The 12099-nt window shown below is 41.1% G+C and overlaps 1 protein-coding gene and 1 long non-coding RNA gene across 2 annotated transcripts in view; one reads left to right on the top strand and one right to left on the bottom strand.

Moving 5' to 3' along the window:
- Positions 1 to 1257: 1257 nt before the first annotated feature.
- The window catches only part of RECK (reversion inducing cysteine rich protein with kazal motifs), a 75056-nt gene continuing 64214 nt past the window's right edge, over positions 1258 to 12099 (bottom strand). The window contains 3 exon segments of the mRNA XM_075417019.1: positions 1258 to 2471; positions 4784 to 4939; positions 11033 to 11106. Coding sequence (XP_075273134.1) covers positions 2256 to 2471; positions 4784 to 4939; positions 11033 to 11106 — 446 coding nt within the window. The 3' untranslated portion in view covers positions 1258 to 2255.
- LOC142360892 (uncharacterized) lies at positions 4160 to 11035 on the top strand. Its single transcript, XR_012763524.1, has 3 exons — positions 4160 to 4383; positions 5250 to 5431; positions 9692 to 11035. It is a non-coding gene; the product is annotated as an uncharacterized LOC142360892 (long non-coding RNA).

The raw sequence follows: 12099 nt of genomic DNA, 5'->3' as shown, positions 1-12099 counted from the left end.
AAAATCTTCACTCTTTTCTAGCAAGTACTGGACACTCGCATGTGAATTCAAAAACCTTTGGGTTTAACTTCTGCCTTTTCCAGGTTCACCATACAAATTTAGGCAACTTTTTTTGGTGTTAGCTTACATTGAAGAAAACAGTCACAGCTGTAAAAAAAAAAAAAATAATCCACTATATATTCTGTTCCACAAATGGTGTGTTTTTAAGCAGTTAACTCTTTTTTCCAGGTGGCGCACATATATATATATATATATATGTAGATATATTTTCTTCAGACATTTATAATTCCTTTAATTTTAGTTTGCTTCAGCTAAATGCTACGCAAGCTAACAGGCTACATGAAGAGCTACTTACTGATGATTTGGAAAGAAATCAGGAATTCAATAAACCATCCGAATTGCCTGCAGTTTCTGGGGAGGTCATCTAACCCATTTCAGTTCAAAAAGCTTTTCAAATGCGTTCATTATGCTCTTGTGTCCAAGGTTTTACAGAATCCACAGAAAAAAATTCATAAACGAGGTGGATTATCAACATACTCAACAAGTTTTTTTGTACCCAGACTTTGATGATTCTGTGCATGAATCTTCCTGGAGTTACTTGGCAAGAACGCTTCCAAAGATTATGTGCATTTGTACTCATCTACCAAACGTGCTCAGAAACTCTTGTAGAGTCCAGCCGCAGTTAAAATATAAAAGTGCTCTTCACTCATGAAGAGACAACAAATAGCAGAGATGTGCTTAGCAAAGCAGCCGATGGAGGTTTCAGAGTAAGTCACTCCTCTGGCTTGCGAGCATACACACCCAGTCACTCGGCTGGCGCGGGAGGAGGCTGAGCCTTCAAGGTTTGGGTACAAACAGGGCAGTGATCCTGTCCTGAACATCGGTGCAGATTTCCAGCTGCAGGCGAGGGCAGTCTCTTCCAAAACAACACTGCAGGTGACTGTAACCTCACCCAAGAGGGTCCCCCATGAAGACATTCACATTCTTCTTCTGTAGCTAATAGTGTCTGACACTTGTACCATAAACTGACATGCGTGTGACAGAGTTGGTAAAAAACCAAAAACCTGAACCCCCCCCCCCCTTGAAATGTACTTTGTTTGGAAATATTAAAGTGTGTGAGTCAAATGTATGTAATCGCAGTTAGTGTTAAGTGTTGATTTGAGAGACAAAGAAAAATATATCTGTATTGCAGAATTCTATAAAATTAGGACACATGACAGTGTTTTATTAAAATAAAAAGCTTTAATATTTTTGCATTTAAAAGATTTAGCAGAAAATAACTGCTACAAACATGCTACAACAACATACATGTTCAAAATGTTTTCAGTGCTTTCATTCAAAGTTCAGCATTCTGGCAAAAATAAGTTTTTCTGTACGTACTTCAAAAGTTGGCTGTCATAATACTGATATAAAATACTTCATGTAGACTACGGTCAGGTGCATAAAACACAATAAGGAATAAAACATACTGTTTGTATAAACATTTAAAGTATAAATTTCATTAAGATAACATGCAAATACTGCAATATTTTAAATGGCACTTAAATATAGATACTGAAATTCTTTATAATTTTGCTTCCGATATGAGATTCTGAAATGTACAAAACTATAAAAAGAACATATTTCTTCACTGAAGTCAGGTACTAGTATAGAGCTTGATTGTCATTTTACAAGCATTGAGCCCAATGTCCTGCAAATCTTTACTAGCCTAAGTAAAGACATCCACTGAAATAGGCCCAGGGCAAGTTAGTTTTCTTCATAATAAAATATGAAAGCATATTTACATGAGAGTAAACTCTTAAATTTTTGGTAAGGTAATTAAGTAGCAGCAATTTGTTTCTTCCAGAAATGATGCTTAAAATAGGTGCATGTTTTTCATTGTCACTGATACGCATGTGAATAACATAAACCAAACATTCTTCAATAAACTCAGACCACTATTTTGTTCATTCCTGAAAAAACCCTACAAGATCCCTTCTCACAAAAATCATAAAGTCGTAATGTCAGAGCCTTCCAGAGTATTATGTTTCCAAGATAAATGGAAAACAATCTAATTGTGCTGAAGCAGTCATCTGAAAAGTAACGCATAGAAAAATCATCTTTTCACATTATTCCAAACACTTGTAGTTCTTCATTGACAAAAAATTGGTTCATAAGATCTTCTACAATTTTTGTTTTCTGGTTCAGTGATCAACAATTCTGAATGTCCTTCACAATATAAAACACTGCAATACTCACATGTATTTTCTAAGCAGTTATATACAATATGCCAATACTGACAAGGTGAATAACAGGCTTACGAACAGGGAATGCAGAACAGGCACCACTTCAACAGCAGGAGAAGAAATGCTGAATGAAACTTGTACTTGAGACGCAATGAGAGCTGACAGTGGCACGTGTGATGCTAATGTCGGACTGTCTGAATTTATCAGTGATTCTATCTTTTCTGCTTCTTTATTGCAGGCTTCAATCTAAGGAAAAAAAAGGTTATTATTTCTCTTCTTGCCATATAAAATACTAATGCAAAAATGTTGCTAGACAGCAAAATTCAAGAAAGGGAACCTGAGCTATTCCCATCAGCACTTAAGATTTACATAATTTCGGGGAGTATTTCTTAGAAATTGGAGCTCTCGCCGCAAACTTATGACAACTACTGTGGAAGCCCTGAGTAGCAGCAAAAGGGAAGGAACGAAGGAAGGAAGGAAGCAAACTACAAACAAGTTATTGTGGGTGGTGTGTTTTGAATGTTGATGCCAAAAGTATCACAGTAAATCATAACTAAAGGACCTCTAAAACTAAGGACTGACTTCCTGATTGACCAAGATACTGCCTTGAAATCTGCAACAGTGGAAAAATCAGGACTTTCTACTTAGTGGGCTTTTTCTTCCAAATCAGGGAAAACTGATTTATTTTATGAGAAGGGAAGAGAAGAATGGAAGTCATAGGAAAACCTGAGAAACACGAGGTTTCCATTCCCCCACTCACACAATGATAATTATGCATTTATGTTAGAAAATCCATTTTTTCCACCTTACCTTCTACGGCAACCCAGGAATGAATGTAGTGCTAAGTCTCTTTAACAGTTTTGGAAGCTGCCCCTGGTGAAGTTGTAACGTGACAAACTTAGTATCTGGAGGCCCAAAGCTTTGAAAGCTGAGGAACTTCTAGCTCAGCAACGGATGTCACCAGTGAGACGAGCAGCTCCGCCCTGGTTTCAGGTGGCCTCTCTGATTCCAGAGAGTCCTCCTCTCCCCAGGAGTCTGGCAGCACCCGCTGCAGATGGACTAAGAGCTGACCAGACTGGCAATGCTCAAGACCTTGTTTCCTAAGTCCTGGTAACATTTTGGGCTATTTCTGCTAAAGGAGGAGACAGAAGCTGGAGCCAAGCTGGCCATAAGAGAGTTGCTCCAGTAGCATGGGCAAGCAAAATACACACAATATTTCTTTGCCTGAGAAACAACTACCCTATTAAACTTCGCAAGCTGCAGTGTCTATGGCAGTGATTCTGTCCCCTCACACTATACCGTAACTTTAGCCCATCCCATAAATAATACTGAGCATGCAAAATTAGACTGTGGAAATCAAATGGAAATGGGAAGCAGCTGTCACTATAAAATAAACAACAAGGAAATGAACCTGCCTGAATTCTGTTTGTATTGTAAAAGATAAGAGAGACTGTGGGCAGGTTTTCTCTTCACTTCCTTTTCAAAGCTAAATCCTTGATTTTACCCTGGGACATATCAACATGTCAGGTCACATCTAGTCTCCAAAGGGTCTTTATTATAAAGTGCTGTCAGCAGGGCCAGGCAAGGCTATTAGAAACAACAATAAAATGGCAAAGAATTATGTTCCTTTTAAAAGGAAGAGGATATCCTCACTGGTCTCGTACAAGTTAACAAGCAGAAAGTAAAAATGAAGCGACAGCTCCAAGACAATAACACTACCATACACAGCCAAAGCCTTGCTTATACTGCTCTGAACTGCTCCTGAGAAAATACTGGACGAACACTGAGCTGCATTTGTTGGTTTACCTTGAGAGTTTAATACTGCAAGCTTTAGGTTCTTGTTTGCTAGCATGAACTAGCTATGACACAACAGGCCAGGCAGTTTATTGGAATATTATTTCCTTTTTCAGGTCGTAATAGCGTTTTGGGATCTCCCAGCAGTTTTTACCATAACGTGGAAAAGAATATCAAAACCAGGATGGTCTCAGAATAGCACCAAGAGATCCTCTTTGGTAGGAACTACTCCTTAACATCAAGACGTGTGCAATGCATTAATATGTTATCAATATGTACGACGTGCTTCAGCCTAATACCACACATACTTCCATCTACTTTTAACCATTACACTGGAGATGAAGGAGTACTATTTCATACACAGGTATGCATTTAATATACAATTAATATTAATTTAACAGATCATTCAGTAATTTATTTATTTTCAGTTTATATTTTCTGTTTTTTTAGCCATAGAAGTTGAGGGTTCTGCATTTATTAATTTTTAAACAAAAATCATACTACTCTTTCCTTGGCCTGCCTTCACCTCTCCCCTCTAGTTACCCACACTCAAAAGCCTCTTATCAGAAACGCAGGATTCTCAAGACACATTTTACCATCCATTACGCTAGCTGTTCAGATTGGAGTCACTAGAGAAATCCCCATGTGTTCAGTACACAGGAAAATGCAAATTTTAAAACTGCTACATTGAAAATAGTAAAGTGTAAACATATAAAAAATGAAGTCAGTCCATGCTGGGTAAACAAAATAATAACACGGTCTACCTGCAATGGTTTGGGGTTCTGATCCACGGGAATGATGAGAATCACAATTTCAGATTCTATGCTTAGGTATCCAAACACATCACACTGTGGCACTGAGACATGCAGGCGGATTTTTTCAAGTATGTCAAGTACTGTTATAGGCTTTTTATTTGTTACCTGGAAGAAAATAAAGAACTTAATGAATGATGTGATACTATGCAAAATTACATTTCTCCTCTTCAGTCTTCATAACTTGATGTCATGCCAGAAGATTTGCTTCAGCCACTAAAATACTCAGTTCTAATCTCTAGCAAGAAAACCCCCAAACCAACCCCCCCAAAACCATAAAAAAGTGAAAGGAAGAAGGGGAAAAGTTATTTACTTCTTAACTTAATGATGGCTTTGATATGTGTTTTTCTTCACCTTCATGGTTAGTGGGTATATGTATCACGTACCTCAAAATAACGTAAATGGCTATCTCTTACAGCAGCTTGCACTCCTGTGCTGGGAAACAAGAGGCAGGGCAGCCCTACCAGCTGGGACTTCTTTACCACCACAGGACCTGTTCCAAGAGCCACCAGAAATGAGGAGCTACGGCTTTGTGAAGACACATATATGTCTCTACGTACGGGAACATGTGACATTTCAAGATAACTACATCACGACCAGGTAAATCTATTTTTGTCTTAAAATTCTGCTGTCTGTAACTGACAAACAGTAATTTGACTGTAGATGTTCAGCCTGTTTAAGGACCTCCACACCTCAAAGGTTTTTCACCTTTTTTCCAGGTCACTTTTGGATGTGTTGAATAGTGCAGACACCAACATAAATACTTTGCTTGTGACTTATGGTCATTCGGTTGTGTTCTGTTTTCTAACTTTAGGTGCCATAGATCCATCCTTCTTATCCTACTGTAGCTTTGTTTCTTTTTAGACCACTGGTGTAGGACCTTAACAAATGGAGATCTGGGAAATCCAAGTAGACTACATGAATCAAATTTGTAAGGTGTCACACAACACTTCTTTTACCAGATCTTTGAGCCATTTCCCTGTCATAGCCCCATTAAGACGTAGTCTGACATGCCGACTGATCAGCATACCCTGTTCACACGATCTTACAGCGGAAGTGCATGGATACTTCAAGGCTGACCGATAGTGACAAACTTGGATTTTAATGTTTTAGATTAGAAATCTAGTAGATTAGATTAGACTTTTAGCAGATCTCTAGTGTTTCTTCACTCTGTGTAAATGCTGACACTTGTTTCCTTCTGTCTTTACCAAAAAGGCCAGAGGGGTGGGGGGAGAAAAAAAAACAAAGTCAGATTTATAGAACTCTTCAGTAATCGAAGCAGTTTTTTCTCATATGAACCACCTGTCAGAACTAAAATAGGGATAACATTACTACTGCTTGACTTCTTGGGTTGGTTAAAGTTATGCTAGCACTTCTAGGAATGATTCCATCTACTGAGACTTAACCATCTCCAGTACAATGGATGTTTACACTATATTCACACCTACACTGTGAAAAGCGAGAGCTGCGCACAAATCCTATAGTCATAGAATCATAGAAAGTTTTGGGCTGGAAGGGACCCCTAGAGGTCATCTAGTCCAACCCCCCCGCAGCGAGCAGGGACACCACTAACTAGATCAGGTTGCTCAGAGCCCTGTCCAACCTGGTCTTGAATGTTTCCAGGGATGGGGCCTCCACTACCTCTCTGGGCAACCCCTTCCAGTGTTTCACAACCCTCATTGTAAACAATTTCTTCCTTATATCCAGCCTAAACCTACCCTGTTTTACTTTAAAACCATTACGCCTTGTCCTGTCACTGCTGTCTCTAGTAAAAAGATTGTCCCCATCTTTCCTATAGGCTCCCTTTAAGTACTGAAAGGCTGCAATCAGGTCTCCCTGCAGCCTTCTCTTCTCCAGGCTGAACAAGCCCAACTCTCTCAGCCTGTCCTCATAGGAGAGGTGCTCCAGCCCTCGGATCATTTTTGTAGCCCTCCTTTGGACCCGCTCCAACAGTTCCATGTCCTTCTTGTGCTGAGGGCTCCAGAGCTGAACACAGTACTCCAGGTGAGGTCTCACCAGGGCAGAGTAGAGGGGCAGAATCACCTCTCTCGACCTGCTGGCCACGCTTCTCCTGATGCAGCCCAGGACACGGTTGGCCCTCTGGGCTGCCAGCGCACATTGCCGGCTCATGTCCAGCCTTTCGTCTATCAGTACCCCCAAGTCCCTCTCAGCAGGGCTGCTCTCGATCCTTTCATCCCCCAGCCTGTATTGATAGCGGGGATTACCCCGACCCAGGTGTAGGACCTTGCACTTGGCCTTGTTGAACCTCATGAGGTTCACACAGGCCCACCTCTCCAGCTTGTCCAGGTCCCTCTGGATGGCACCCCGTCCTTCTGGTGTCTCAACCGTAGCGCTCAACTTGGTGTCATCTGCAGACTTGCTGAGGGTACACTCGATGTCGCTGTCCATGTCACTGATAAATATACTGAACAGCACCGGTCCCAGTATGGACCCCTGAGGGACTCCACTCGTCACTGGTCTCCATCCGGAGACCACTACCCTTTGGCTGTGACCATCCAACCAATTCCTTATCCACCAAACAGTCCACCCATCAAATCCATGGCTCTCCAATTTAGAGAGAAGGATGTTGTGGGGGACCGTGTCAAAGGCTTTACAAAAATCCAGATAGATGACATCCATTGGTTTTCCCTTGTCCACTCTTGTTACACCATCACAGAAAGCCACTAGGTTGGTCAGGCAGGACTTGCCCTTGGTGAAGCCATGCTGGCTGTCTCGAATCACCTCCCTGGCCTCCATGTGCCTTAGCATATCTTCTAGGAGGATCTGTTCCATGATCTTCCCAGGCACAGAGGTGAGGCTGACAGGTCGGTAGTTCCCAGGGTCTTCCTTTCTACCCTTTTTGAAAAGAGGCACAATGTTTCCCTTTTTCCAGTCACTGGGGACTTCCCCTGACTGCCATGACTTTTCAAATATCATGGAGAGTGGCTTGGCAACTACATCAGCCAGTTCCCTCAGGACTCTGGGATGCATCTCATCAGGTCCCATGGACTTCTGTACATTTAGGTTCCTCAGGAGGTCCCGAACCTGGTCTTCACTTACAGCTGGAGGGATTTTACCCTCCTGGTCTCCTTCATGCCATCCATCAACTTGGGAGGGGCGAGGAGAGAGGTTGCCAGTGAAGACTGAGGCAAAAAAGTTGTTGAGTACCTCAGCTTTCTCCTCATCTGCTGTTGGCAGTTCGCCGGTCTCGCTCATGAGCGGGGGTACGCTTTCTTTGACCATCTTTTTCCGGCTGACACACCTGTAGAAGCCCTTCTTGTTATTTTTCACATCCCTTGCCAAGTTCAGCTCCAGCTGTGCCTTGGCCTTCCTGACCCCATCCCTACACAACCAGGCAGCTTCCCTATACTCTTCCCAGAAAGCCAGTCCCTGCTTCCACTGCCTGTGCAGTTCCCTCTTCTTCCTTAGTTTGACCAGCATCTCTTGCCTCAGCCATGCCGGTCTCTTCCCTTCTCTGCCCGACTTCTTACACTTGGGGATCGAGAGCTCTTGCGCTCTGTGGAATGCATCCTTAAAGACCTGCCAGCTCTGTTCTGTCCCCCTGTCCCTGAGGACCGTTTCCCAGGGAGTCCTTCTGACTATCTCCTTGAAGAGCTGGAAATTTGCCCTCCTAAAATTTAGGGTCCTGACTATGCTCTTCGTTATTCCCATTTCCCTCGGTAGCGTTAGTTCCACCAGCGCGTGGTCACTGCAGCCCAGGCTGCTTCCGATCTTGACATCCCCAACGAGCTCACTCGCATTGGTGACTACCAGGTCTAGTATCGCATCCCCTCGGGTAGGGGTGCTTATTACCTTGGCTTAAGAAGTTGTCTTCAATGCATTCTAGGAACCTGCTGGATTGCCTACAGCTTGCCGTGTTGCTTTTCCAGCAAATGTCGGGGTGGTTGAAGTCCCCCAGTAGGACGAGAGCCTGCGAGCGCAAAGCCTCCTGGAGTTGGAGGAAGAACGCTTTGTCTGTCAGCTCCTCTTGATCTGGCGGCCTGTAGTAGACACCAGCCACTAGGTTCCCTTTGTTGCCTCTCTCTCTGATTCTTACCCATAAGCTTTCGACCTGCTCGTGGTTATTCTTCAGGGACAGCTCTTCACTCTGTAGTGTTTTCTTGATGTAAAGGGCAACGCCCCCACCCCTCCTTCCTTGCCTGTCCCTTCTGAACAGCCTGTAGCCATCAAGAGACACATTCCAGTCGTGGGAATAGTTATATATAGTTTTATTGATGGAATCAGAGGAGATCAATGTTCTTAACATTAATTTCATGTAGATGACAAAAGTATCACATCTACTCAGATGCACAGTTGGGCATCTTCTATTCTATTATTAGGAGATATTAGCTGGCCGCTGACTCACACTGGAGTAACAAAGGCACAGAGCTTCTAACTCTCTGTACTCTAGGCAGCTGTGACCAGATGGAGATCTCTGGCAGTTTATTGGATGACCCCTGATTTAAGTTTCCAAAGGAGAGTGCTTCAGTCAAACTTTCGTAATTTCTAGTATGAGCTAAGAAAATGCTGACTTGAATGTTTGAGGGACCACATATTTTAAATGTGTGTGTGTATATATATAGATATGTATGAGTTCTGAAAACTTGAAGACTGTATTGTGGTGTTAGGTGAGCAAGAGAGGAGAAAGTCAGCAAGACTGTGGTGACAAAAGGAAGAAAAAAGAGAGAGGGGGGAAAAAAGAAGGAAAAAAAGCAACTACTAAGTACCCTAATCCAAGTATTAGGATACTTAGTAGGTGAGAAGACAGTTATCACCAACTACTTGAATAACTACATGACTCAGTCCAATAAATTTCTTTAACTAGAAAGCCTTCTTCTAACTAAAACTACTTCTTCACAGCCACATGCTGTAATGTATGAACTGAGAAGCTGCAGTGGTCACCTGGTACCATTAGAGATGACAACTGGAAGACATTCCAGGATACGGTCATGACCTAGTAGACGCTGTTACTCAGCAAAATTGGTCATCACACACACAAACACAAAATCTCTGAGAGGAAATCAGTAGAACATTGATCTGCAGCATACCCTTGCGATGAAGACCAACCACACACTGGGCAGCAACAGTGAGAACAGAGCCAGCAGAAGTCATCGTCTCCCTCCTCCCCCCCAGTCCACACTGACAAACTGGAGAGAGCCCAGCGGCGTTCAGCTTGTGGAATCTCTGCTTCTGGAGGTTTTAAAATCTCAGTTGGCCAAGCTGACCTAACCTGAGTTAACCTTGCTTTGAGCAGGGGGTTGGACGAGACGATCTTCAGGGGTCCTGTTCAAGCTAAATCTTTCTGTGTTTTTACAATAATAGTTAATTATCTCTACTTCTAAACATATGAATAAGGTCAACATAATTTTATACTGTTTTAACAAAATTCTCTTTCTTCTTGATATTTAAAAAAATGCAAATCATGTGCAGAAGCAAACATGAATTGTTTTGCTTCACAAGGCATGATCATCATATTACTCTATTTTCTTCTGATGTCGTGCCAAAAATCATGCATTTTGCTCTGTTCCACATACTGTAGCATAAACGCAGGGGTCAATAAAGTGCAGTCCTTTTTTACATCACATGGGGAGTCTAGGCCTAGTATGTTGTGTTCACCAATAGTCAACCAACATCAGAAGATACATCTTAAACTGGAAGTTTTCAAAGAGCAGTAATGAAGGATGCTCATGTCTCAATTACAGAGATACTAAATTAAAATCCAACATTTTTAGCTGATGAGCAACAAAATCAGTGACAACTATCTAGATAACCCAAAGAGTGTAAAAGAATCCAGTTTAAACATAAGACAATGTCAGAACTAAGTTACCTACATTAGGAGTCAGCAGAATAATTATAACCAAAAGGCCATAATAACAAATATACACTGTATTGCTCCCATGAGATAGATGCAGATCCCATATCGTTTGTCTACTATTACAACTCATTTAAAGTCCAAACCTGAATGTGTTTGTATGTGCCTACTCTAATTCTCTTTTGCTTTGCATTGTAATTCAATTTCTACACCTGATATTAAGAAATAAAGGAAAGCATAAACTGCACAAAGAAAAAAAAAACCCAAACCACACACTATCTACTGAAAAAATAATTGGTTTTATAATGTGTTAACTTTTCAGGAGAGAGTATACAGTAACCTGACTTCTCCATGTACCATTTCACATAAGGCATGATTAAATGATTTACCCTTGCAAAAGTATCCAGCTTTTCTTTGTCATATAAGATTCTCAGCATTCCAGCACATAGTGGACAGCAGGCTCCTATGTAAATAAAAAAAAAAATCTCAGAAATAAAAGCAAATAGTCTTTTTGCGCATAAATAAGAAGAGGTCAGAAGTTGAATATTAGCTGAGAATGAAAACAGCAAAACTACCAAAGCAAAGTATTTCAATTTGATAACAGAATTGCACAATTTCTAAGATTTTTTAACGTTGAAAACATTTATAATGCAAAAGCAGTCACCTTTCAATGCCCATTCACTACTATCAACATGAAACAACAAGATGAATTTTCATTTGTTTCAAGATCCGGTGTTCCAAGTTAAAAACCACGGGCACTTTGTGCACTACAAGCCAAGGCTTTGTACGGATGCATGCGTCGGCAACTACAAAAACGATGAATTTCAAGAGCTGAAATAGCTAGGACATGAAAGCATCAATTTATGCAGTTATATCATGTTGGAGCTTAGAATCTTTATATAATAAGGGGGGGAAAAGGACTTGTCTGACAGATTTCATGTTTAACACAGAAGCATGTCATATTTCTCCTAATGTTTTTCCTCACTATCTCAGAAACCAAAGGGCTAATATTCCAACTTTCTACCCAAGATTGTATATTTAATTCACCCTCAACTTATTATGTAATTCACATTCATAAAGTGACTTTTACAATATTAAATGTAATACCAAAGCACAAAGACCCTTTTTCAAACCAGTGAATGAGATAAATTTGTAAAACTGTTTCTTTTTAACAGCTGAGCTTTCCTTGCTCTGTGTATTACCTGTGATTAGTTACTATTTCAGAAAGGAAATATTTGTGAAAACAGTAAAAACTCAGTTCAAACCAGCACAAATGCAAAATTATACCTACTGCCTTCCTCTTTCACAGTACTGTAAATACATATGGTATCTGTCTTCTATTTAAATGCAATCTTTGTTCTTCTGGGAACTCTACTTTGACGACAGTTTGGCATTCCAGTGTGGTATCTGTGCTGCCACTTCCTAAAAATTACTCATCTGATTTCCAGTTCCATTC

The sequence above is a fragment of the Opisthocomus hoazin genome, chromosome 3, assembly GCF_030867145.1.
Source record: "Opisthocomus hoazin isolate bOpiHoa1 chromosome 3, bOpiHoa1.hap1, whole genome shotgun sequence".
NCBI lineage: Eukaryota > Metazoa > Chordata > Aves > Opisthocomiformes > Opisthocomidae > Opisthocomus > Opisthocomus hoazin.
This window is presented reverse-complemented; position numbering and strand designations above follow the sequence as displayed.